The 26,874-nt window shown below is 49.4% G+C and overlaps 1 protein-coding gene across 2 annotated transcripts; it reads left to right on the forward strand.

Moving 5' to 3' along the window:
• Positions 1 to 26,306, forward strand: LOC138442236 (transmembrane emp24 domain-containing protein 11). Of its 2 annotated transcripts, XM_069593328.1 has the most exons (5): positions 1 to 355; positions 11,305 to 11,405; positions 24,409 to 24,534; positions 25,229 to 25,375; positions 26,119 to 26,306. In XM_069593328.1, exons 1-5 carry the CDS (start codon positions 232 to 234, stop codon positions 26,266 to 26,268), a joined length of 648 nt encoding a protein of 215 aa, XP_069449429.1. In that variant the 5' UTR covers positions 1 to 231; the 3' UTR covers positions 26,269 to 26,306. The 2 variants fall into 2 exon arrangements, with proteins under 2 accessions (XP_069449429.1, XP_069449430.1); XM_069593329.1 differs by lacking the exon at positions 1 to 355 and having other exon boundaries at positions 10,638 to 11,405; positions 24,409 to 24,469.
• The last annotated feature ends 568 nt before the right edge of the window (positions 26,307 to 26,874 follow it).

The raw sequence follows: 26,874 nt of genomic DNA on the forward strand, positions 1-26,874 counted from the left end.
CTTCAAAATCCTTAAAACTAACAGGTGCCAAGGAATTCTGATGTCGAACTGAGCGTGGCCCTGGGGCTCCCTGGGACTTGCAATCACCTGCCCAGGTGCAGCCACCACGTGTCTCTTCTCACAGAAATCAATTTACAAAGAACAAACCAGTGAAATACAGATACTCCGCAGGCAGTATCGCCTGCAGTTGATCGTTTCCAGAGCAGTACAGGGGTGGCTAAAGCAGCAGAAATGCACAAGGCGACGTTTCTTTTGAGCTTTTGTTTTTCGCTTTCAACTGCTTTTTACTTCCACATGGGGGAACGAGAGGAGAAATGCATAATAGAAGACATTCCGGGCGACACCCTGATAACAGGTGGGTTGAACGAGTCGCTGAACGTTGAGCTCAGGATGCTGCCTTAAGGCTATTAAGGTTATTACGCTAACTGCTTGATGTACAAGTTAGTCGGCAGACTCACCCTGTACAGTTTTCTCGCAGCGTTTTTTGCATATCAAATTATACAAAACTGCCGTGAAAACAGGCTCAAGACTGAATTGCGTAATTCATGAAACAGGAAAGCCAGACGCAAGGGCACAGAACCCAGGCTTGATTTGTTTTCCGGTTGTCAGGTCTCCTTCAGTTAAACAGGCTCTGAGGCCGTGAGTCATGCTGACTGTGGCTGAGTTCTTGCGAGATGACCAAGGTCTCTAGGCTGGTTCCCTGACACAAGGCAGAGCAGCAGAGGTCAGGGTGTCCTCTGAACTTCAGCCTCAGAATCAGGAGGCCGCTTTTCTGACATAAAAAGAGAAGCAGGAGCTCAAGCTAGCAGCATTTCTCACACGTGCTGATCAGGTATTTTTACACACAATGCAACCTTACGTTGAACGTTGTTGCATTCTCCTCTCAATTTATCTTGGCCATCACACCTGAGTGTTCTGTTGCGAAGTGTCATAACTCATCCTGCAAAAGCCGCAGGAGACACAGCAAGCGTGGATGCAGAGAGAGAGACTGCAGAGTGAGAGCCTGGGATGAGGGATGGGGAGAAGGCAGGTGAAGACGTCTCCTGCGTCTGCAGCCGCAGTGGGCAGAAGCTGTGTCTGTGGCTGCAGGGAGTTAAAATCGCCCGGATCTAACCCCAGAGCTGCTGGGAATCGCCATCTGCCCTGGGCAAGCTCCTAGCCTCTCTGCTGCTTTTCAAAGTGGGATAAAAAATAACCACACCGGGATTCCTTTCTGTTGTGATGAGGACAGAACTGATACTTGTAAGGCTCCTGTAGCCCGGCAGACACACAGAAGGCACTGTGTTCGCTACTGTTCCCCAGCCCGGACTCTCTCGCCTCCGGGACGCTCTGAGCCCCCGGCTCTCCAGCAGCTGGCTGTTCTCCTAGTAACCTGGGGGGTTTCCAACCTGCACTCGCAAGGGCAGAGGAGGAGAGGGACAGGAGCGGCCTGCCCACCTGCCGGCTGGCAGTCCGCCAGCTGTGCGGACTTGGCCTGGACGTGCCCGCAACACAAGTCAAGAGACAGCCGGCTCAGGTGAGGGTCTGAGGCAGGAAGGCAGGTGCGGCAGGATGGCGTCTGGCAGCTGTGTGGGAACAGGCCCCGAGTCAGGGACTCCCGAGAATCCCTGTGCCCTCGGACATGGCTGCTCGCACCCCTCCTTGTCCTGCCCTGCCCCCACTCCCGCCACCCGCCTCGGTCTCTGTCCCCCGCCCCCAGCAGTCACACAGAGTCAGAGTCAGCTACTTGGCGTCCGCTGCAACTACAGGGAAAACGTGCGAGCATGTCAGGACACGTGTCTCAGTTTTTCTCTGAGAGTATGGTCCTAGAGCCCTAGAACATATAGTGTGTGTGCTGAAGGAGGAAACGGGAAGATGCTCGATACTTCTAACAGGCAAACAAGGAGGGGAAGGGGGGGGACAAACAGGACAAGTGAAAAGCAAACAGCACCATGGTGGGAACAGCGCCATGGAGGGAACAGCAACTTGGAGGGAACAGCAACTTGGAGGGAACAGCACCATGGAGGGAACAGCAACTTGGAGGGAACAGCAACTTGGAGGGAACAGCAACTTGGAGGGAACAGCACCATGGAGGGAACAGCAACTTGGAGGGAACAGCAATATGGTGGGAATAGCAATATGGTGGGAACAGCAACATGGTGGGCTTAAACCCAACTGCACTTCACGTTACGTTAAAGATGGCTCAGCTGGTAAAGAATCTGCTTACAATGCAGGAAACCCCGGTCTGATCCCTGGCTTGGGAAGATCCCCTGGAGAAGGGAAAGGCTACCCGCTCCAATATTCTGGCCTGGAGAACTCCATGGACTGCATAGTCCTAGGGGTCACAAAGCGTCAGACACGACTGAGCGACTTCAACTTTCACTTTCAAGTGTAAATGGGCAAAACTCTCCAATGAAAAGACAGAGACTGTCATACTAAACTTAAAAAAAAGAAACACACGGGACTTCCCTGGTGGCGCAGTGAGTACGAAGCCGCCTGCCCGTGCAGGGGAGATGGGTCCGATCCCTGGTCTGGGAAGATCCCACATGCCGCGGAGCAGCCGAAGCTCTAGGGCTGCAGCTGCTGACCCCAGCCTGAGGGCTGTGCGCTGCAACGAGACAGCCCCTGGGCAGCAATGAAGGCCCAGCACAGCCAAACACAAACAGGCAGCTAATTTTCCTTAAAAAAAAAAAAAAAACAACTATACGCTGTTTCCAAACAAACCACTTTAAATACAGGGAAAGGTTGAAAGTAAGCGAATGGGAAAAGACATGCCTTGCAAATATAAACCAAACCGAAGTTGGTGTAATCAAAGGAGATTTTAAGAAAAAAAATATTACCAGAGTTAAAGAGACACAAAAATCAGAGGCCAGGTTTGGTAATAGATGCTTTGGAGGTGTTTCCTACTCTTATGATCTTCTTTTATAAGAATTTTGAAAAAATAAAAAAAAGAATTTTGAACATGATGGACCATCACTTAAGTCTCTGTTCTTGTCATTATTTTCCCTTTAATTACAATCAGATCCTTCATCATCAGCCCACCTCTTTGATGCACTAAATAGTATAACAGCATACTCCCAGATACAATTCTTAAGACGTCTCCCTTAAAAATCCCTTTTATAACAAAGTCTGCTGCACTTTTACTGTGCTTTTGTGTTGCAAGCCCCTTCGTCTACACCTCAGCCGTCTGCTGGCCGTGTGCATCCATTCCCGACCGCAGCGGGCTCTGCGTGGTGAGGCTGCCTGCTCCGCAGACGACTGTCTCCACTCGCTGCCTCGCTGACCTAGCGCCAAACCTTTGCTGCCTGTCACATCCTGACTTTTGTTCAGCGACACTGGATCATAAGCGCACGGATCAGGTCCTACTCGGTTACGAAGTGCCAACCAAGAACACGCTATAATTAATACTTAGATCACCAAAGTGGGAAAACAGATGTTAAGACTTTCTGGGGATCTGTGGGGACCTGAGAACACGTCAAGACACCCCGTGGCCAGGAAGAGCCCGCGGCAGCTCTGCCTTCTCTCCTACCAACTTGCAGTTCCAAAGGGTCCAGGGCAACACACCTTCCAGACGCCGAAGACAGGTGGCCTCGGGGCCATCTGGTCAGATCCAGACCTCAAAGTGTGTTTTGCTGCTGGGGCTAAAATAGGCCACAGGGCATCTGGGCAGTCAGCAGCCAGGTGCCCAGGGAGGCCGCGAAGGGCACTGCAGGCGGGCAGCGGTGCGCAGGCGGTGACTCTGTCGCTGATGTTTGTTGACTCTGAGCCCCGTCTCCTCACCTGTGAGCTGGAGCAGCTGGCGGGCCCAACAGCCACAGGTGTGCGCACGGGCTTCCTCCCACCCTCCTGGACTCTGTCTCCAACCTGGCCAGCTTGGCCTCCCAGGGTCTGTCAGAAGCTTCCTGGGAAGCAGGGTGGCCTCGACTCTGGCTCCAACCCCTCCCTGAAAGGGAGGAAATTTCTGAGAAGAGCCTGAAATTCCTGTGTTGAACGTTAAAAGGGAAAAGGCTCAGAGCACCCCCGGTGTGGGGTGCAGGGTCTGAGAGCTGCCCACACCCCCGGTGTCCTCTCAGTGGTGGGGGCTCTGGCTCAGGTTCCTGAGCTCCGAGCCGGGGCCTCACTTGCTCGCTCCCCCCACCTGGCCTCTCTCTCTCTCCAGGGCAGGCGCCCCTGTAATGAATCACTTGTGCTTGAGTCCTTGGCTTGGGCAGGGGCGAGGCTTCAGAGGCTCCCAGGCCTCACGCTCCCGTGCAGTGAGGAGTGACGGTCCTCCTCCTCCTCCTCGACTCCCTCCTCCTCCACCTCCTGGTCTCCGGGAAGCTTTGCACTTGGAGGAAAGAAGCTGAAGAACCCCAGGAGCTGGCCCAGGGCCAGAGTCACGTCCAGGGACATTTCAGAAGGGAGCGACCAGGACCCAGACTTCAGCGCTTCTGAATTCTAATTCTCTTTTCTTGGCCGGGCCACGGGGCACGCAGGGTCTTTGTTCCTCGACCAAGGACTGCCCCCGACGGTGGAAGTGGAGGCCTAAGGGCTGGACCTCCAAGGAGTTCCCGCCTTGCTTTCCTTTTAACGAATTCTCCCGCACGTGGTCACTGCGCTGCATGGCACCTCTCCCCTCGCTTGGCGCCTGCCTTTGTAGAAACTCACAGCCCGCTTTAAAGTGTCCGTGGGGACCAGCAAGCAGGTGGCCACACTGCCTGTCCGGCGGCCACGGAGCTGGTGCTCCTGGAGTCCCTTGTCCCTCTCCTCTCCCTCCCCCGAGACACCTTGCTGCCCAAGTTCATCAAAAAACCTAGAGCTTGTTTTTAAAGAGCATCGCTGGACGGCATCACTGACTCAGTGGACGCGAGTCTGAGTGAACTCCGGGAGGTGGTGATGGACAGGGAGGCCTGGCAGGCTGCGGTTCATGGGGTCCCAAAGAGTCAGACACGCCTGAGCGACTGAACTGAACCGAACTGAAGAAGAGCTAAGAGAAGCAGAGCAAAGGGACACGACAGGTTCGACTGAAGTTTCCAAACAAGCCTCTGGGGCCAGGGTTTTGTGCCGTGTGGGCTGCAGTGCCCACCTGCCTCAGGCCCCTCCAGACGCCAGGGATCCGAGGACCCAGGTCCCAGAGAAGCTCTCTGCTCCCCCGGCCTCTCCTGGGAACACCGTGATTCTGCCAGCAGAGCGGGTGTGCGAGGAAGACCACGCCTCTGCTCCCAAGGGGCCAGCACAGAGGACTGTCCCGCGGTCAGGGGAGGAGGCCTGGAATGGCCAGGGGCGGGCAGAAAGGCTCTGAGTCCACGCCCGGCGGGCGACTCAAAGCCCGGCCCTAGACGCGGCTGCACACCCACGGGTCAGAAAACAGGAAGTAGCTGGGGTGCCGGCAGGTGTAGGCCCCTGGCTCCAGGCCTAGCCCTCACCCCGACACACGTGGCGCCCCCAGAAGATGAACACACGCCCAGCCTGGATCTGGTACACGCAGGACTCGCCCAACAGAAACGCACAGGCGCTCAGGAGATCCTTAAGAGCAGCGCGACACGAAAGGGCCCACACCAGGTCCCTGGAGTGCCCAGGCTGGCGAGGGGGAGGGTCAGTCATCCGTTCACGGGACGGGACACTGCACGGCAGCGACGGGGCGGTGGGCACCTGGGCCGCACGGGAGGCCCCTGCACGCAGGCTGAGCGCACTCACGGGGGGACACGCAGGGGACGGAGAATAGGCACAACACACTGCGTCTTCACGGGTCGGAGGGCTGGGCGTGGCGCTTAGGGGCACCGGGCGTCTGGAGGCTGGCTGGGACCTGGCCGCAGACTTGGTGGTGACTGCTGGTTGGCTGGGCCCGACGGGGCGTGGGGCGCCTCCGCCTGGTGTCAGCGGCCTGGGGCTCCCCCCCTCCCTCTGCACAGAAAGAACCTCAGCCAGCTTCACAGGCTGGAAGGAAGCCAAGGCACCCGGGAGCCTGGGGCACCTGGAAAGGGCCGCTCTGCATCCTCGGTGACCTCGAAAGCACCTGCCTTCGGGCCAGGCTGCTCCCGGGCTGCGTGGACGGCTGGTCTGAGCAACCCCGCACAGCAGCCATCCTGGCTGCAGCCCTGCCCCCCGACACGGTGGGGCCAGTTCCTGTCTGCAGAGCTCTGGGCTCAGCACTGGACATGACATGGTTCTCTCTTCAGCTCTCTGAACAGACCTCAGTCAAGCTACAGAAGAGCATTTAAGGACATACAAGGATGGCTGCAAAAAGCTGGTGGAAAAATCAAATCAGAGTTGTGCAGTATGACCTCATTTTTTATGAAATATACTGTGTGTCCCCGTGGGGAAAGGCTAGAAGGGTAAAACTGAGCACCAGAAGCCTGTGGTGGGGGCTTTTACTTTCTGAAATTCCCACCACGGCTGCGTCTCACTTGTCCAGCTCAAATGGCCCTGGGTGCCAGCCTCCAGGACTTGAGTCTGGAGCAGAAGACACAGCTGCCTTGGGGCGGGGAGGGGGAGCTGAGAGCCTCAGCAGGCGTACCTTGGCGGGGGTGGGGTGGGGTGTGGGGGAGGGCAGCCTGGCTCCCCGCCAGGGCCGCTGACTAGAGCTCCAGGAGGAGGGGCGCCTGGAGGGCAAGGTCAGTGCAGGTCTGCAGGCGGGGTTAGCACGCGCCACATGGCTGGGGCCAGGAGGCGTGAGACCAGGGCCGAGCCTGAGAGAATCAGCCTGTGCCGGTTTCCCTCGTTTTCAGGGCTTCCCTGGGGGCTCAGTGGTAAAGAACGCACATGTCAATACAGGAGAGTCAAGTTTGATCCTTGGGTCAGGAAGATCCCCTGGAGAAGGGCATTGCACCCCACTCTAGAATTCTTGCCTGGCAAATCCCATGAATGGAGCAGCCTGGTGGGCTACAGTCCATGGAGTCTCAGAGTCGGGCACGATGCAGTGATTGAGCGCACACGCTCCTGTTGCGGGCTGGAGGGCGTTGATAAGTCAGTAAGCTCTTCAGCTCACGCCCTCCTCCGCTGTAAACGTGGGTATTATTGTACCGACTTTGCAGGGTTGCAGAACCTAATGGGAGTTGACAGGAAACACCGCATGTGAAAAGCCCAACAACTAAGGAATAGTTCATCGAGGGCTTGCGTCAGGCTCACCATGTGTTACGCTCTGCATTAAGCCGTGTGCCCACGGTCGCTGGGTCGTCACACCGCAGGGGGCTGGTCATCGAGGCGGCCGGCTCCGCGCGCCCCCCAGCGGTGCTGCTCTCCTGCCACCTGGCGGCGGCCGCGGGGCATGACGCCTCCCGGGGCCAGGAACCCCGGGCCGTGGGCTCACGGCCGCTCAGAGTCCTTCCCTCAACACGTACCAGGGACACGTCCAGTTCAGTTCAGTTCAGTCGCTCAGTCGTGTCCGACTTTTTGAGACCCCACGGACTGCAGCAAGCCAGGCCTCCCTGTCCATCACCAACTCCCAGAGCTTGCTCAAACTCATCCATCGAGTCGGTGATGCCATCCAGCCATCTCATCCTCTGTCGTCCCCTTCTCCTGCCGCCTTCAGTCTTTCCCAGCATCAGGCTCTTCTCAAATGAGTCAGCTCTTCACACCAGGCGGCCAGAGTATTGGAGTTTCAGCTTCAGCATCAGTCCTTCCAATGAACATTCAGGACAGACTTCCAGTCACCCCACAGACCTCACCAAGCTTCGACCTCCCTCTGCGCCAGGCAGGGGGCCTGCGGAAGAGGACACGGCGTGCCTCCAGGCCCGGGGTGGGGGCGGCTCGCAGACAGGACGAGCATGGGTGGCGAGTGTGGGAACGGTGGCCACAGCAGGGCCCTGGGGGGCAGGAGGGCGGCTGCTGACGGGCCCGGGGGCAGGCGGCGGGGGGGGGGGGGCGGGCAGCCAGGGGCCAGGGTGCTCCTGGTCAAAGTGGGAGACCCTGAGCGGGTCCGTGTGGGCGAGGTGGGAGGCACGGAAGGAGGCCCCCAGGAGACCCAGGCGCCCTGGTCCTCTGGGAGGACGGGAACCACGAGGCAGACGTTTCCAGGTGCCCGGGGGCCAGGAAAGCCACCTGCCTGGCCGTGCGCTCCTCCAGGAGCACTCAGCAGCTTCAGCAAAGGCGCCGGGGCAGGCTCGGGGCTTTGTTGCCCAGCTTGGTGAGACGCCCGTGCACACCTGAAGCGCAGTGTGTACCCTGCCGTCCGGGGAGACGCGCGGGGACGCCAAGCAGGCACAGCGGCGGTGCGAGTCAGCTCCTCCGCGGCCAGCAGCCCCACCACGCCGAGGAGTGCGGGCAGCCCTCAGGGTGCGGTGGACTTGTTCACGCCTCTTTCAGTGGTTTTGCTTCAGGTTATTTTGATGCATTTAGGATGGTTGTCTTCGTACTGAACTGGCCCCTTTGCCATCACATAAGGCCCCTCTGTGTCCTTGGTGACTCTCTTTGCTGTGGGGTCTTCTTTATTTGGTATTTATGGAGCCACACGAGCTTTCTTTTGATTGTTGCAATGATACATCTTTTTTATCCTTTTACTTTTAACCTATCTCCCTTCAACTGTCAAATAACTTTTTTTTTTTAACACGGAAGAGAAAATTCTATTGTGGTTTCCCTTCCCTGGGGTTGACCTGCCCGTTTTTCCTCCTTCATTCCTGCTATTCCAAATTCTCTTACTATTGTCTCTGTTTTAAGAAGTTCCTTTAGCAATCTTTTTACAGCAGGTGTTCTAGTGAAAAGTCTTCCCAGTTTTCCTTGACCTTAGGAATACTCTGCCTTCATTCTGAAGGTATCTTTGGTGGGAATAGAATTGTTTGACAATTTCCTCTCCTTTCAGCACTTGGAAACGTGCCCCTTCCTTCTGGCTTCCATGTTCTGATGAGAGGCCTGCTGTTACTCAGGTCGTTTTCCCTCAGCAATGAAGTTTCTCTCTGGCTATTTTCCATAGGTCTTTTTTTTTTTTTTCCTTTGGTCCTAAGAAGTTTAATCTTGCCATGTCTGGTGGTGAATCTGGGAAGTCTGGCCTTGCAGGGTTGTTTAGCCTCTTGAGTCTGTGGGCGTCTCTCACCCGGTTTGGGGAGTTGCTCACCCTCACTTCTCATGTGTTCACTCAGCCCCTCACTCTCTCCTCTCCTCCCAACTCACAAATCCTAGACCTTCAGCTCTTGCCCCGAGGGCTCATGGGCTCGTTTGAGGTTCTTCTCTGTCCCCATGTCTTCTCTATCCATTGACCAGATTTGATTATTTCATTGATCTAGTTTCAAGCTCGCCAAGTCTTCCCTCTCATCTCTCTTTTACTGAGTCCATTCACTTGCAGATACTGTGCTTTTTCTAAGGTTCCTTTTTTCCCTTTATGTCTCTGCTCTTTTTCTGAGACTCCCTACTTTTCCATTTAAGGGTGTTCAAGCTCACGGATGTGTTTTCATGCTGACTTTAAAACTCTTGTCAGATAATTTCAACTCTGCGTCATTTTGATGCCGGGTCTATGAGCCGTCTTTTCTCATGCAAGCTGGAGTTCTCTCAGTTCTTCGTACGGTATATAATTTTGTACCCTAGACGCTTTGAGTATTATGCTATGACATTGGTTCCTATTTAGACATTTTATGTTAGCAAGTGGTCAACCCATTTACGGCTTCTCAGGCGGCACTAGTGGTAAAGAACCTGGCTCCCAGTGCAGGAGCTGGAGAGACAGGGGTTCAGCCCCTAGGCTGGGAAGATGCCCTGGAGGAGGAAATGGCAACCCACTCCACTATTCTTGCCTGGAGAAGCCCACGGACAGAGGAGCCTGGAGGGCTACAGTCCACAGGGTCACAGAGAGTCGGACACGACCGAGCTGCTAAACGCGCACAGCCCACTTCGATTCGTGTGACACACCCCGACGTCAGTCTCTGGAGGCTCTCTACCACTTTCCGGGCCTGCCCTGCTCGTGTGCTGCTCAGAGGCCAACCTGAAACCCGGGTGTTTCCCACACCATGGTTGGGTTTGCAAAGGTTTTGCTGTGTTTGTTCTGGTTTGTGGCAAGCACAGGCTGCTCAGAGAGGGTGCCCAGAACACCCCATGCACAGATTAAAGATTGCTTCCTCCTGCTCCTGACTCTCTGTAACCCTCCCCTTCAAAGAGGACACAGCCCTTTACAGCGCTGGCGGGGCGCTGGCCCTCCAAGCAGTTAGAAAGTGACGTGTAACCTGCAGGGGGCCCCCCACGTCTGCGCGTCCACAGCCCCAGGTTCAGGAGCCGCGAGTCATGCAGCAATGTAGCGTCTCCTGCACTGAAGAAATGCCGCAGAGAATGCAAGCTGCCCTGCATGGCTCAACCCCGTGCTGCTGGGGGTCAGCTGTCCTTTAGAGCCAGGGGGTCAGCCGACAGCTGCACGGTGAGCAGCTCCCTTCAAGGGCGTGACAGCGGCTGGAGGAGCTGAGGGCGGACGAGCAGCATGGGCAGCGTCCTCGTCCTCACAGAGGACAGACAGCAAGGAGACGCAGAGCGTCGAAGACGCCACGTGTGCTGTGAGAGGAAGCAAGTGGCAGGGCAGGGGCGTGGGGACGTGCACGGAACCTGTGGGGAAGTCAGGCAAGTCTCCTCCGACACTGCGCCAGAAGCAGGTAGGCGAAGCTACAGGAGGAGGGCAGAGGCAGGAGGCCCGTCCGCAACGGGCGGTCCTGCCACAGGACAGTCACCCTTCAGGGGCAAAGCTTCTGTGGGCTCATTTTTCTCAGCAGACCTCGGAGAGATGCAATGCTGAGGTGTGCAGTGGCGAAGTGACTGGTGAACAACGATGAGAACCGCACCCAAAACTCTACATTCCAGAATCTTCCGACACCTCTACAAGAGCTGATCACTAAGATAAGTTGCTGTTCAGTTGCTCAGTTGTGTCTGACTCTGTGACCCCATGGACTTCAGCACGCCAGGCTTCCCTGTCCTTCATTATCTCCTGGAGCTTGTTCAAATGCATGTCCACTGAGTCGGTGATGCCATCCAACCATCTTAACCTCTGCCACCCCCTTCTATCCCCACCTTCAATCTTTCCCAGCATCAGGGTCTTTTCCAGTGAGTCAGCTTTTCGCATCAGGTGGCCAAAGTACTGGAGCTTCAGCTTCAGCATCAGTCCTTCCAATGAACACTCAGGACTGATCTCCTTTAGGATGGACTGGCTGGATCTCCTTGCAGCCCAAGGGACTCTCAAGAGTCTCCTGCAGCACCACAGTTCAAAGGCATCAATTCTTTGGCGCTCAGCCTTCTTTATGGTCTAACTCTCACATCTGTACATGACTAAGCTGTTCAAAATAGCAGCATTTTTCTGATTTGGATAGTTTGAAAACTTTGTTTCTCAGTAATCATGTATAACTATTAAATTATTTTTTAATAAATGTCATATCTTTGAAACAGGGAGTTTCAAGATACAACAATGGGACTTAGGCAGACACGACTTCCTTGAATCTGCTCCTGGTCTGGGAATGTTTGTGACCGTCACAACTTACAGCGATGAGGTAAAACACACTTTCTGTCTTGTTACTGAAATTATTTTCTAAAAAGTCATGTGTCATGTATGCCCACAGACTTTTAAAATCTCTACACACGTGCTCAACACCTAGCATTTCATTTTTAATGAGTGTGATCCTGACAAAGCACCACACCAAAACGCGGGACGTGCCCACAGTCGAGCTGAGCAGCAGGGACTATTCAAAGTGGAAGCTCAAGGCAATACAGAGGGTGGGCCCCACGCTCATGGACCTGAGGTTCTGCCACTCTTGCCGGGCAGAAGGAACCCACAGGCCGCATGTGCCTCTGGTCTTGCAGGAGCTGCAGCCTCACCCAGACACAAGGACCACTCAGGCCACCCGTCCCCCCTCCCATCCGGCGGGGTCTCTGCAGGGACGTGGCAGCCTCTGCGTCTGTCTCGCCTCCTAGGGCGCTTCCTTGCTGGGAGTCGGCAGGGGAGAAAAGGCACCAAGGTCGAAAGGGAAGAAGGTGGGCCTTGGGGTCAGGGCCAGGTGTCACTGCAGACGGCCACCTACAGGTTGGCTCTCGAGCAGCTGCCTCACTGCTTTAAGCCCCCGTCTTCTCCCGGTCCCACAGCGCAGCAGACGTTCCCCACCAGGCCAGCCCAAGGCCCAGCACTGTGGCCTGCCCTTCCGATAATTCCAGCGGGGTTGTGGGAGGCACTTCCCCTTGGATTCATCTTGGGAATGCGCTCACGGGGTGGCAGGTTAGTGGTGGAGCAGGGCCCCGCAGAACAGATGGGCAAGAGGAGGAGGGCACTTGACACGGACGGGCCCAGGCTCCAGTCCTCAGGAGAGCTGTGCTCAAGCCAGACCTGTGACGCCCCCACGCACGTGGAGACTGGGAGATTCAGTCCCGCTGGACCGCTGGACACCCGACTCCTGCCGGCTGTAGCAGCCTTCTCCTGGTGCCCTGGGCACCCTGTGACGAGAGTTCCCCTGGGTCCATTCTCCCAGTTCTAGCACAGCTGCCTTCTCCACCTGATACCCCCCTCCTTCACTTCCTGCCCAGTTAAACCAAAACACAAATCTCTGCTGTCCTTTTCTGTCATTTTTCGTGCTGCTTAGATGCTCAGTCGTATCTGACTCTGCAACCGCACAGACCATAGCTCACCAGGTCCCTCTGCCCATGGGGTTTTCCTGCCAAGAATACTAGAGTGGGTTGCCATCCCCTTCACCTGAGGATCTTCCCGACCCAGGAATCGAACCCGAGTCTCCTGCCTACCCTGCAATGGCAGGCGGGCTCTTCACCACTAGCGCCACCAATAGTTCCACATTTGGCATGGCCTAGGAGAGAAATGCCTGGAATGTGGGAGACCCGAGTTCGATCCCTGGGTCGGGAAGAGCCCCTGGAGAAGGAAAATGGCAACCCCCTCCAGTGCTGCTGTCTGGAGAGTCCCGTGGACAGAGGAGCCTGGGAGGCTACAGTCCATGGGGTCGCAAAGAGTCTGACACGACTGAGCGATTTCACTTCACAGGAGAGAAAACCCTTACTGCAAAGCCCTGGTGGTCAGGAAGGCTCTCTCCATCAGGCAGTATGAGGACCAGACACAGATCCGGCTTTAGTATTTCTCACATGCTGCTGATTCTGAGTCGCTTCAGTCGTGTCCGACTCTGTGTGACCCCACAGACGGTAGCCCACCAGGCTCCCCTGTCCCTGGGATTCTCTAGGCAAGAACACTGGAGTGGGTTGCCATTTCCTTCTCCAATGTATGAAAGTGAAAAGTGAAAGGGAAGTCACTCAGTTGTGTCCAACTCCTAGTGACCCCATGGACTGCAGCCTACCAGGCTCCTCCACCCATGGGATTTGCCAGGCAAGAGTACTGGAGTGGGTGCCACTGCCTTCTCTGTGCTAGCACCCCCTAAAAGATGATCCTGTGAAAGTGCTGCACTCAATGTGCCAGCACATTTGGAAAACTCAGCAGTGGCCACAGGACTAGAAAAGGTCAGTTTTCATTCCAATTCCAAAGAAAGGCAATGCCAAAGAATGCTCAAACCACCACACAATTGCACTTATCTCACACGCTAGCAAAGTAACGCTCAAAATTCTCCAAGCCAGGCTTCAGCAATACGTGAACCATGAACTTCCAGGTGTTCAAGCTGGATTTAGAAAGGGCAGAAGAACCAGAGATCAAATCCCCAACATCTGTTGGGTCATCGAAAAAGTAAGAGAGTTCCAGAAAAACATCTATTTCTACTTTATTGACTATGCCAAAGCCTTTGACTGTGTGGGTCACAACAAACTGGAAAATTCTTCAAGAGATGGGAATACTAGACCACCTTACCTGCCTCCTGAGAAATCTGTATGCAGGTCAAGAAGCAACAGTTAGAACTAGACATGTAACAACAGACTGGTTCCAAATCAGGAAAGGAGTATGTCAAGGCTGTATATTGTCACCCTGCTCATTTAACTTCTATGCAGAGTACATCATGTGAAATGCTGGGCTGAATGAAGCACAAGCTGGAATCAAGATTGCTGGGAGAAATATCAATAACCTCAGATACACAGATGACACCACCCTTATGGCAGAAAGCAAAGAACCACTAAAGAGCCTCTTGATGAAAGTGAAAGAGGAGAGCAAAAACATTGGTTCAAAATTCAACATTCAGAAAACTAAGATCACGGCATCTGGTCCCATCACTTCATGGCAAATAGATGGGGAAACAATGGAAACAGTGACAGACTTTCTTTTCTTGGGCTCCAAAATCACTGCAGGTGGTAACTGCAGCCATGAAATTAAGACACTTGCTCCTTGGAAGAAAAGCTATGACCAACCTAGACAGCATATTAAAAAGCAGAGACATTACTTGGCTGACAAAGGTCCATCTAGTCAAAGCTTTGGTTTTTCCAGTAGTCATGTATGGATTGAGAGTTGGACCATAAAAAATGCTGAGTGCCAAAGAATTGATGCTTTTGAACTGTGCTGGAGAAAACTCTTGAGAGTCCCTTGGACAGCAAGGAAATCAAACCAGTCAATCCTAAAGAAAATCAGTCCTGATTATTCACTGGAAGGACTGACGCTGAAGCTGAAACTCCAATACTTTGGCCACCTGATGTGACGAACTAACTCACTGGAAAAGACCCTGATGCTGGGAAAGATTGAAGGCAGGAGGAGAAGGGGATGACAGAGGATGAGATGGTTGGATGGCATCACTGACTCAATGGACATGAGTCTGAGCCAGCTCCGTGAGATGGTGATGGGCAGGGAAGCCTGGCGTGCTGCAGTCCATGGGGTTGCAAAGAGTTGGACATGTCTGAGTGACTGAACTGAACTGAGCACCCCCTTAGGGTGTGCCGGGTACAGGGTGCTCTCGGGTGCTCACCTGACCGCATGTGCTCTCCTGTGGCACCGTGACTTTCAGGCTGGTAAGGCCGTCGGGGCAGACGATGACGAGATACACGCATCACTCAGACTGTGCCTTTATATTCCATTTCCCATTATTCTGTATCCAGTATTTCTATTCCATTTTGTAGAAGGGAAACTGAGGTCCTGAGAGGTGAAATGACCTATACCAGATCACGTCATCACCAAGCGGAAAAACAGCTTGAGGTTTAAATTCAAGCATGTCTTTCCTCAACACGCCAAACTAACAGGGACTCAAAACATGTTTGCTGTCTTGAACATTCCTTGGAAGCAGAACCCTGACAAGACACTGAGGCTCAGAAATTGAAGTTAATAGGTGATGAATCATCCCTGAATATTTTTTCAGGAAAGAGTGCTGTTATTCATAAAAAATTAGAAATCAATTGGAAAATCTGACTTTTGAGTGCAGATTTAACAGAATATCCTATCAACAATCTGTTAAGTGAAATGAAGTACATGGCAAGATGCTTTAATTTTCTCCAAATCAAAATGGAAAGACTTAAAAAAGGAGAATCTTGGGTGCACTTTGCTATGTGCAACATACACCCGTTCTTGAAGTGATTTAACAGTCTTCTCAAGCAGCTTTAGGTTCACAGCAGAATCCTGCAGAAAGCACCGCATTCCCACGTGCCCTCCTCTCCCACCAGGAGCACCGCCTGCTGCAGCGTTATAGCGGACAAGCTGCATGGAGGCATCCTCTTCACCAAAGCCCGGAGTTCATGTTAGGTTTCATCCTTGGGGTTGTACATCTACACGTGTGACGAATGTGTCCATCACCGCTGTATCAACACGGAGCAGTTTCACTCCCATGCAAATCCTCTGGAACTGTCTCTTCATACACCCTCCCCCCCACCCCGCGCCACCCCCAACCTTTGGTGACCACTATACTGTCAGACTTTATCTTTTGGGGCTCCAAAATCACTGCAGATGGTGACTGCAGCCATGAAATTAAAAGACACTTACTCCTTGGAAGAAAAGTTATGACCAACCTAGATAGCATATTCAAAAGCAGAGACATTACTTTGCCGACTAAGGTCCATCTAGTCAAGGCTATGGTTTTTCCTGTGGTCATGTATGGATGTGAGAGTTGGACTGCAAAGGCGGCTGAGCACCGAAGAATTGATGAACTGTGGTGTTGGAGAAGACTCTTGAGAGTCCCTTGGACTGCAAGGAGATCCAACCAGTCCATCCTAAAGGACATCAGCCCTGGGTGTTCTTTGGAAGGAATGATGCTAAAGCTGAAACTCCAGTACTTTGGCCACCTCATGTGAAGAACTGACTCATTGGAAAAAAGACTCTGATGCTGGGAGGGATTGGGGGCAGGAGGAAAAGGGATGACAGACGATAAGATGGGTGGATGGCATCACTGACTCGATGGACGTGAGTTTGAGTGAACTCTGGGTGATGGTGATGGACAGGGAGGCCTGGTGTGCTGCGATTCATGGGGTCACAAAGAGTCAGACTCGACTGAACGACTGAACTGAACTGAGCTGAATCTCTTAATTGTCTCCATAGTTATGCCTTTCTCAGAGTGTCATATAGCTGGAGCCGTACAGGAGGCAGACTTCCCAAGCTGGCGCCCTTCACTTAGGATACGCACTCAAGCTGCCTCCACGTCTTCATGACTTGAGATCTCGTTTCTTTTCGGCGCTGAATTTTATCCCATTGTCAAGATGCAAACCGTGGTTGCCTGGTGCATTCGCGTGCAGCAGGACATCGCGACAGCTCCCTAATTTTGGCTATTATAATGGTGCCATGAGCGTGTGTGCACGGTTCCGTGTGGACGTAAGTCTCCACCTCACTTTGGTAAATAAACAGCACGATGGCAGGTCTGTAGGGAAATGCATGTCTAGTTTTCTAAGAAACCAGCAGACTCCGCCATTCTGCATTCCCACTAGCCATGATGAGAGTCCCTGTCGCTCTACATTCTTGCCAGCATTTATTGTGGGTTGTGTTGTATTTTTGCCATTCCCATAGGTGTGAAGCATCTCGTCGTCGTTTTTAAACGGCAAGTCCCTAACGACATGTGACGCTTGTTTGATGGCAAATATGGCGTATTTGCCATCTGTATGTCTTCTTTGGTGTGTTGTCTATTCAGATCTTTTGCCCATTTTTCAACTAATTGGTTCATTTTCTTGCTGTTTTCAGAATTCTTTGTAGATTCTAGATAGCAGTACATTATCAGGTATGTCTTTTACAAATAGTTTCTCCCAGTCTGTGGCTCGTCTTGACAGAGAGATGGTGCTCTCTTTTGCAAAGCAGAAGGCTTTAATTTTAATGAAATTCAATGTTTAAACATTAATGCTAAATGTTTAATGAAGTTTAATTTTAATGAATTCCAGCTTCTCAATTCTTGCATGCATCGTGCCTTTGGTGTTGTACCTAAAAAGTTGCAACCAAACCCAAGGTCATCTAGACTTGCTCCTATGCCACCTTCTAGTCTGGTCTTCGTTTTGCCTTTGGATATGTGCTCCACTTTGAGCTAATTTTTGTGAAAGGTGTAAGGCCTGCATCTACATTCATTTCTTTGCCTGTGGACGTCCAATTGTTTCAGCACCATCTGTTGGAAAGACTGCCCTTTCCCACTGAACTGCCTTTGCTCCTTGTCAAAGACCAGCTACCGCTTTTGTGTTGGTGTTTCTGGGCTCCCTGTTCTGGTTCATTGGTCTTTCTGCTTTTCACCAACAACACCCACTTGGTTATTGCAGCTTTACAGCAAGTCTTGAAATCGAGAGTGTCAAGCCCCTGCCTTTATTCTTCTTCAGTACCATGTTGGCTATTTTGGATCTTTGGCCTCTCCATAGAAACTTTACAATCAGCTTGTAGATATTCACAAAATTACTTGCTGACATTTTCACTGGGATTGTTGAATCTACGGATTGAGTTGGGAACAACTGAGATTTTCACAACGTTAAGTCTTCCTGGCATGAACACATAGTATCTCTCCATGTGTTTTGCCTTCTTTGATATCTTTCATCAGGTTTTAAAATTTTCCTCATGTATCTTTCACATATTTTGTTTATATCCAAGTACTTCATTTGGGTGGATGCTAAAGTAAATGGTATTGTTTTTGATTTCACATTCTATTTGTCCATTGCAGATACATAGAAACTGATTCACTTAACATACTAACGTTGTATCCTATAACCTTGCTATAATCATTTATTAGTTCTGGTAAGTTTTTTATTATTTTGAATTTTCTGCAGACAATCCTGGCATCTGTGAACACAGCTTCATTTCTTCCTTCCCAACTTATATATCATTTTTTCTCTTCTTCTCTTAATGAATTAGCTAGGGATTGAACCGTGATGCTGAAAAGGGATAGTGAGTGGGGAAATGCTAGCCTTCTTTCTGATCTTAGTGGGAAAGCCTCTAGTTGTTCACTATTAAGTATGTTAGTTGTAAGGTTTTTGTAGATTTTTAAATCAAACTGACAAAGTCCCCTACTCTTAGTCTGCTGAGTTTTTACCGTGATGGATGGATGTTGGATTTTGTCAAATGCCTTTTTTGCATCTATTGATATGATCATATCCTGTTCTTTAAGCTGCTGATGTGATGAATTACATTAATTGATTTAAAAATACCAAACTAGCCTTGCATATTCGGAATAAATCTGACTTGGCCATGGTGTATAATTCTTTTTATACATTTCTGGGTTCAGTTTGCTGATATTTTGTTGAGTATATTTGTGTCTAGGTCCATGAGAGATAATGGTCCATAGTTTTTTTGTGTCTTTCTCAGGCTTTGGTATTAGGCTAGTGTTGGCCCCAGAAAACAGTGCAAAAACTATTCTCTCTACCTCTGTCTTCTGGAAGATTGCAGAGAATATGTTGGATTTCTTACTTAAATCTTTGGTGAAACTGACCAGTGAACCCATCCTGGCTTGGGGCTTCCTGCTTGGAAGTTATTATCAATTCAATTTCTTTACTAGGTGTAGGTTGTCTATTTCTTTTTGTGTGACTGGTGACAAATCGCATCTTTCAAGGAATTGAGCTATTTAATCTAGATTACCAACTCTGTGGGCACAGCATGGTTCATAGTATTCCTCTGTGACCTTGTTCCCTAGTATTTCTCAACGACCCTATTGATGCCCATGAAACCTGTAGTAACACTCTTCTTTCATTTCTGATATTATTAATTTGGGTCTCTTTTTTTCTTCATTAGCTGAGCTAGAGGTTTATTGACTGTACTGATACTTTCAAAGAACTAGCTTTTGTTTTCTTGGTTTTCTCTACTTTATTTCCTGTTTTCATTGATTTCGGCGTTCAGTTCAGTTCAGTCGCTCAGTCGTGTCTGACTCTTTGAGACCCCATGAATCGCAGCACGCCACGCCTCCCTGTCCATCACCAACTCCTGACTCAGACTCACATCCATCGAGTCCGTGATGCCATCCAGCCATCCCATCCTCGGTTGTCCCCTTCTCCTCCTGCCACCAGTCCCTCCCAGCATCAGAGTCTTTTCCAATGAGTCAACTCTTTGCATGAGGTGGCCAAAGTGCTGGAGTTTCAGCTTCAGCATCAATCCTTTCAAAGAACACCCAGGGCTGATGTCCTTTAGGATGGACTGGTTGGATCTCCTTGCAGTCCAAGGGACTCTCAAGAGTCTTCTCCAACACCACAGTTCAAAAACATCAATTCTTCGGCGCTCAGCCTTCTTCACAGTCCAACTCTCACATCCAAACATGACCATAGGAAAAACCATAGCCTTGACTAGGCGGACCTTAGTAGGCAAAGTAATGTCTCTGCTTTTGAATATGCTATCTAGGTTGGTCATAACTTTTCTTCCAAGGAGTAAGTGTCTTTTAATTTCATGGCTGCAGTCACCATCTGCAGTGATTTTGGAGCCCCCCAAAATAAAGTCTGACACTGTTTCCACTGTTTCCACAACTATTTCCCATGAAGTGATGGGACCGGATGCCATGATCTTCGTTTTCTGAATGTTGAGCTTTAAGCCAACTTTTTCACTCTCCTCTTTCACTGTCATCAAGAGGCTTTTTAGCTCCTCTTCACTTTCTGCCATAAGGGTGGTGTCATCTACATATCTGAGGTGATTGATATTTCTCCCGGCAATCTTGATTCCAGCTCGTGTTTCTTCCAGCCCAGTGTTTCTCATGATTTCTGCATTAGCGGGATCTTATTTCTCCTCTTATGCTTGGTTTGGATTTAGTTTGCTCTTCTTTTTCCTGGCTTCCTAGGCTTAGATGATAGTGCATTTTAGGACTTTCTTGTTAATACACGCGCTCAGTATTATAATTCCCCCTTTCAATACTTCTATCACTGTGACTCGCAGATTTTGATTATGTTGTATTTTCATTTTAGTTCAAATATTTTTTGAGATTTTTAAAATACACAAAATTCACCTTAATAATTACTTAGTACATGGTTCAGCGATAGTAAATATATTCATGTTGTATAATCATCACCCTCATAACTCTTCAGTCTTGGAAGTGAAACTCTACATCCATTAAACAATAACTCCATGCTTTTAAGTACTCTAAGTATCTCAAAACATTGACCCACATAGTGTTTGTCTTATGATTGGTTTACTTCATTTATCATAATGCGCTCAAGATCCATCCATGTTGTAGCACACGTAGGAACTGTCTTCCTTCCTAAGGCTGAGTAATATTTCATTGTATACCATACACTTTGCTTATTCATTCACCTGTGAATGGACATCTGAGTTGCTTCCACATTTTAGCTGTTGTGAACAATGCCGCTGGGAACATGAATGTACAGATACCTCTCTGAGACCCTGCTCTGAATTCTTTGGGTAGATATCCAGAAGCAGAGTCACTGGACCACGCAGCAATTCTACTTTCGTATTTCTGAGGAACCACCACGCTGTCTTCCACAGTGGCCGCACGGTCTTACACTCCCACCAACAGTGCACAAGGGCTGCACCTTCTCCACATTCTTGCCAGCACTTACCGTCTTTTACAGCAGCCATTCTAATGTGTGTGAGGTAGGCTCTTTGTAGTTTTGATTTGCATTCCCTTAAGGACCAGTGAAGTTGAGCTTTTTTTCTCCTGTGCTTATTGGCTTTTTTTTTTAAGCACTTTGAATATATCTGCCCACTGCTTCTGTTCTCCAAAGTTCTGGTGAGAAATCTGCTGGTAATTTTATTGAGAATCCTTTCTATATAATGACCTCAAAAGTCCCTAACATTTGGAGGACAGGGTCTGTTATGCCTACCCTGGCTTCTAAAGGATGTGTGCAGGCTGCCCCAGGAAAACCTGCACAGCTGCTAGCCATGTGGCTGGGGCAGGGGTGGGGGGAGCGGGGAGTGGCTGCTACTGTCTGAGAACTGAAACTGACCAAAATCAACCACGGTTTACCATCCAAGTCTTCCCCCTGGAAGTGGCAAGGCTTCAACAGACTCCAGAGCGCCGACAAAGCTCCGACATAGCTCCATCAGAGCCTCCCAGGATAGCTGTTGTCTCAACATAGATTCCTGTTGCCTCCTGGACCACCACCTTCCCAGAATCTTCGTGTTGATAACTCAAAATACTTTTTCTCTTGAGATGTTTTCCTTGACTCATGAGCTATTTAGAAGCGTGCTGTTTAATCTCTAAATGTCTGGGGACTTTCCAGCTATCTTTTAGTTACTGACTTCTTCTTTAATTTCATTACGGTCTAAGAGCACACACTGTATGGTTTCTATTATTTTGAATGTGTTAAGGTGTGTTTTGTGGCCCAGGATGTGGTCTGTCTTGGTGAGTGTTCCATGTGAGTTTGAAAAGAATGTGTATTCTGCTTTGTTGGATGAAGCAGCCCATGGATACTGGTTATACAGTTGGTTGACAGTGCTGTTGAGCTCAACTGTGTCCTTATTCATCTTCTGCTAGACCTGTCCACCTCTGATGGGAGGATCAATGTCTCTGATTGTAACACTGAGCTCCTCCATTGATCCTTGCAGTTCTATCAGTTTTTGCTTCATATATTTTGACACTCTGTTATGCATACCCATTAAGGTTTGTCTTCCTGGAGAGAGGGCCTCTTCATTGTTACCTAGTGCTCCGTTACACAGCATTCCTGGTAATTTCCCTTGTTTTGAAGTCTACTCTGCCTGAAGTTAACATAATGACTCCAGCTGTCTCTCGATTAAAGTTGGCTAAAAGTTAACATATACATTTTTCTCTGTCCCTTAACTTTTAATCTATATGTGTCTTTACAGTTAAAGTGGGGGTTCTTAGAGACAATACGTAGATAGTTGTTTTTGTTTTTTTTAATCCACTCTGACAACCTGTTTTAAATGGTGCATTTAGACCACTGACTTTCAAAGTGACTACTGATACAGCTGGGCTAATATCATCATGTTTATTACTGGTTTCTGGTTGCTACCCTCGTTATCTGTTTCTATTCTTGTTTTCCACTTTTTCTGTCTTTTGTGGTTTTGATTATGATTCATTTCATCTCTTTTCTTGGTTATCAACTACACTTCTTTTAACTGTCAGTGCTTGCAATATACCTTCACAACCAATCCAAGTCCACTTCCGAATAAAAACTTTTCACTTCACAGGTAGCACAAGTGCCTTATGAGAACAAAGCAGTCCTAATCCCTATCTCCCATCCCTTGCATCTTTGCTGTTACTAATTTCATTTATACATAAACTGTAAACATCAAATACATTGCTATGATTTTGAAAGAAGTATCTACTAACTCAGTTAACAAGAAAAATAAAAGTTTTAATTTCACCTCCACTTATTCCTCCTCTAACGCATTTACAGCTTCCACGCAGATCCAAGTTTCCGACCAGCACCGCCATGCTCGTGCCTGAAGAGCCTTCATCGTCCCTTGTGAGGCAGGTCTATGGGTGACAAGTCCTCTCGTCTTTTGTTTGAGAAAAGCTTTCTCTATCACTTTTGAAGGAGAGTTTTGCAGGATACAGCATTTCTAGATTGATGGGTTTTTTTCTCTCAACACCTGAAATGTTTACTCTCCTGCGTGCATGGTTTCTGAGCACTTGTGCACGACTCTCGTCTCCCCTAACCAGAAGGGCCTTTTCTGGCCCTTCCCAGGCTTCGCCTCTGGCGGGTGGCCTCCGTGACTCTCCGCAGGGCGGCTCTATCGGCGCTCCTCCTGCGTGGCGCTCTCTGCGGCTCCCAGCTCTGCCGCTCGGTGTCTGACGCTGACTCGAAATCCTGCTATCACTGTCCTCAGTGTCTGTTCCGTTACTTCCTCTCTTCACCTTCTGGTGCGCCCAGTGCTCGTGTGGTACCTCTTCACCTGTCATCCTGTGATCCCTGTTTATCGTTCCGTTTCACTCCCAGTCTTTTTCTGCTTTGTAGCTTTAAATGTTTCTGTGGACGTATCCTCAAGCTCAGAGTCTTTCCTCAGCCCTGTCCAGTCCACCGAGCCCATCAAAGGCACTCTTCATTTCTGCTAGTGTTTTTCATTTCTGGCACTTCTTTTTTATTCTTTCATAGAATTTCAACCCTTCTCCTCACATTTGTTCTTGCATGTTGTCTACTTTTTCCATTACAGACCACAGAATATTAATCACAGATTTTCTAAATTCCCAACATGATCATTCCAATATCCCTGCCATATCTGAATCTAGTTTTGACACTTGTTCTGTCTCTTCAAACTATGGTTTTCGCCTTTTTTGGATGCCTTACTGTGTTTCTGTTGCTGTTAGAAGCCAGACACGATATGCTGGGTAAAGGAATCCAGTACTGGTCCCCACAAGCTTTCGCTCTGGTACGTTGTGACTGCCTGCATTTGTCTATGTCTCCAATTTTGAGGGAAGTAGCCTGCCCTGGGACCTCAATTCTCTGACATATCTAAGAACTGACTTTCTTTTCATGCAGCTTTTTACTTGTTAAGACAAAGCAACAACTTCCAAGCTCCTTATGTACCAGACTGAAAGTCCTATACTGTTTTTAAAGTATCAAACAATATAGAAATGTACTAAGCAGAAAAGTCAAAGTCCCCAACAAACACCTGCCTAATAGCTTGCAATCTTTAGAATATTTGGAACCTTTATAATCTTCTTCTATGCACATGTACTTTTACAAATAATGCTTCACAAAAATAGGACCCTATACGGCCTACCCCTAATATCGTGGACACCTTTAGTACAGATACAGGTGTTGTAACAGTCTCTCTTACTAGCAATTTTTCATTTGTCTTCACCTAAACTTAATCAGTCCCTACTGAAATCTATTAGTTATGGCAGAAATGCAAACTTTAAAATAATTACCATTACACTGAATAGCTTTACATATAACTTTGTCTACTTGAGCATTTCCATAGGATAAGCTTCTATAGGTAGCCCTGCTGGGTCAATGGATAGATACTCTCTACCTTTTCATATGTGCTACCAAACCATTCTCTGAAATGGCTGTTCAATGTACATTCTCAAAACAGTGTTCAGAGGTAGCATTTCCCAATACTATCCCCACCCCAGGTACTTTTAAGTCTTTGCCAATCTGATAACAAAGAATATCTAACTGTGGTTTGTACTTTGATTGGCAGCAACACTGAATATTTTTCATGTTATCGGTAATGTGATTTCTTCTTTAAGAACTGCACAAATTTCACTAGACTACATAGGGATGGTTTATTTTTTCAATGGAATATAGAGAGTAATGAACTTAAACTATGGAAATCTTTAATCCTAGGTATTATTGTCAAGGTTACATGGCCCACAAGGAGCGTTCTATTTCACTTCACATTCACCTGGTGAGCACATCATTTGCTTACAATCTAATTCTACAAGGCTTGTGTCATTCGGAGGCAGTAAGCTGGTAAGTAAATGCCCTTGTGTCCTTGCAGATGAACAGTGTCAGCATTAGTCGGGCGTGACAATGATATGCAGAACCATTATGCCCAGGCCGTATTAAACTCCTGCACCCAGATCTCAGCACAGCAACTAAAGAGGGAGCTGGAGAGCTTGGAAGGGGTTCAAAGCAGAGCCACAAAGTTGATTAAAGGGCTTGAAAAATGAGAACTGGGAGGGAAGGTTGAGAGAACTGTGATTATTCAGGCTTGAAAACAATTGAAGGCTGAAGGGTGAATTAATAATGGAATTTCAATCAATGAAACTCTTACACGGTAGATGGTGATTGGATATTTTCTAAAGGTTCGGAGGCATCAGAAATTTAGTATGTAGAGAACCTTTTCCTGAGAGTAATCAAACTGTCTCAGGGCCAAAGGCATGTGCCCGGAAGTCTAGAGGACACAGCTCAGGAAGCTGCAGTTGCCCTTTCAGGGCGGCAGGTGCCACCTAACGCACGCTTGTGACAGTGAAAGACTCCCGAGGATAACGTGGGATGGAGCGGCGGCGAGGCGGAAAGAGAATGGAGTGTTTGCTCTCAGAAAGGTGGCGGGGGTTGCAGGGTGGAGGAAAAGGAGGGACTGGGGGGGGGGGCACAACGAGGGAAAAGCAGGAAACGAGCGAGCCCCATGAAAGCGCGTTTCTTCCCTTTTACTGTGTCACAGCGGGTCCACTTAGATATTCGAGTCGGAGAACACGACCTTGATGCAGCCATTACTCAAGCAAAGGACAAAGTCAATGAAGTCAGCTTCAAGCTTGAACATCTCATCGAGCAAATTGAGCAAATAGTCAAAGAACAGAACTATCAAAGGGTCAGTCTCCCTAATCAGCTTACACCCTCTCTTCCTGCCAGGAACAGAATTCTTGACTAAGCCCCCGAACCAGGGAAAGACTAAACTGCCTGTTTCCTGGGTTTCTCCAGGACTGCGTGGATGTGCAGGGTTGGTGGGGGTGCCCTTCTGCCGTCTGCTGGACCGTGAGCTCCTCTAGGAGAGGAGCTGCGGCTCGCTCGCCGCAGGGCTGTGAGCTCACAGATGAGTAAGTGAGGGCTTCCCACACACCCTGTGCATCGGCAGCATTGTTTTGCTCCTGAGACGTCGTGTGTCTCCCGGGCCACTGCGCTCGGCGGACCCTGGCTGCACGTGGGCCTGAATCCACCCCCACTCACTAGCCTTCTGCTGTCTCTACGCTTCAGCTTCCTTATCCGGAAAATAAAATGAGCAGTGCCCAGCTTAGCGTAAAGTAAGAACTGGAATGATAAAAAAAAAGTGTCGATCAGGTAACACACACTTTGATGCTAACAAATAAAACATGTAAAGTAACAGATCAAACACTTGATATTTACACCAAAATATGAAAGTATGTTTTATAAGGTTGACGCCTCCTCATCTTTGGCTAAAAACACACCTTAACTTAGAAAAATCAGACAGTGCTCTTTGGCATAAGACATTACCTGAGCGACATTAAGCACCTTGAATGTGTACAGTACCTTCCCCTCAAATTCATGCATGAGGCACCTTAAGAAGCCTAACCTGCAGACTTCTCTTCTCTATAGGACCGTGAAGAAAAATTCCGAATGACCAGTGAAGACACAAACAGCAACGTCTTATGGTGGGCATTTACACAAACACTAATCTTTATCTCAGTTGGAATTTTCCAAATGAAGTCCCTTAAAGACTTCTTCATAGCTAAGAAACTTGTATAAAAATGAATTAAAAAATAAAGGCAAATAATTACCTTCTACCTTGCACGATGTTTGAGTTAATAAAATATATTCATAAGTGTCATTATTTTCTGATTTCAAAGGCATCTAAGGTTGGAATTGATGTTATAGCATTGTAACACTGATAAAATGTCCAACTGTCAAGTACGAATGTCAGAGTTGGACTACAAAGAAGGCTGAGTGCTGAAGAATTGATGCTTTCGAACTGTGGTGTTGGAGAAGACTCTTGAGAGTCCCTTGGACAGCAAGGAGATCAAACCAGTCCATCCTAAAGGAGATCAGCCCTGAATATTCAGTGGAAAGACTGATGCTGAAGCTGAAGCTCCACTACTTTGGCCACCTGAAGTGAAGAGCCGACTCACTGGAAGCCTCTGAGGTTGGGAAAGACTGAAGGCAGGAGAAGGGGACAACAGTGGATGAGATGGTTGGATGGCATCACCGACTCCATGGACACGAGTTTGAACAAGCTCTGGGAGTTGGTGAAGGTCAGGGAAGCCTGGGGTGCTGCAGGCCATGGGGTCACAGCGTCCAGACACGACCACAGACTAGACAACAGCAGTGGTAGAATGTCACTCTAACAGCAGCTTC

The sequence above is a fragment of the Ovis canadensis genome, chromosome 6 (assembly GCF_042477335.2).
Source record: "Ovis canadensis isolate MfBH-ARS-UI-01 breed Bighorn chromosome 6, ARS-UI_OviCan_v2, whole genome shotgun sequence".
In the NCBI taxonomy this organism is placed as follows: domain Eukaryota; kingdom Metazoa; phylum Chordata; class Mammalia; order Artiodactyla; family Bovidae; genus Ovis; species Ovis canadensis.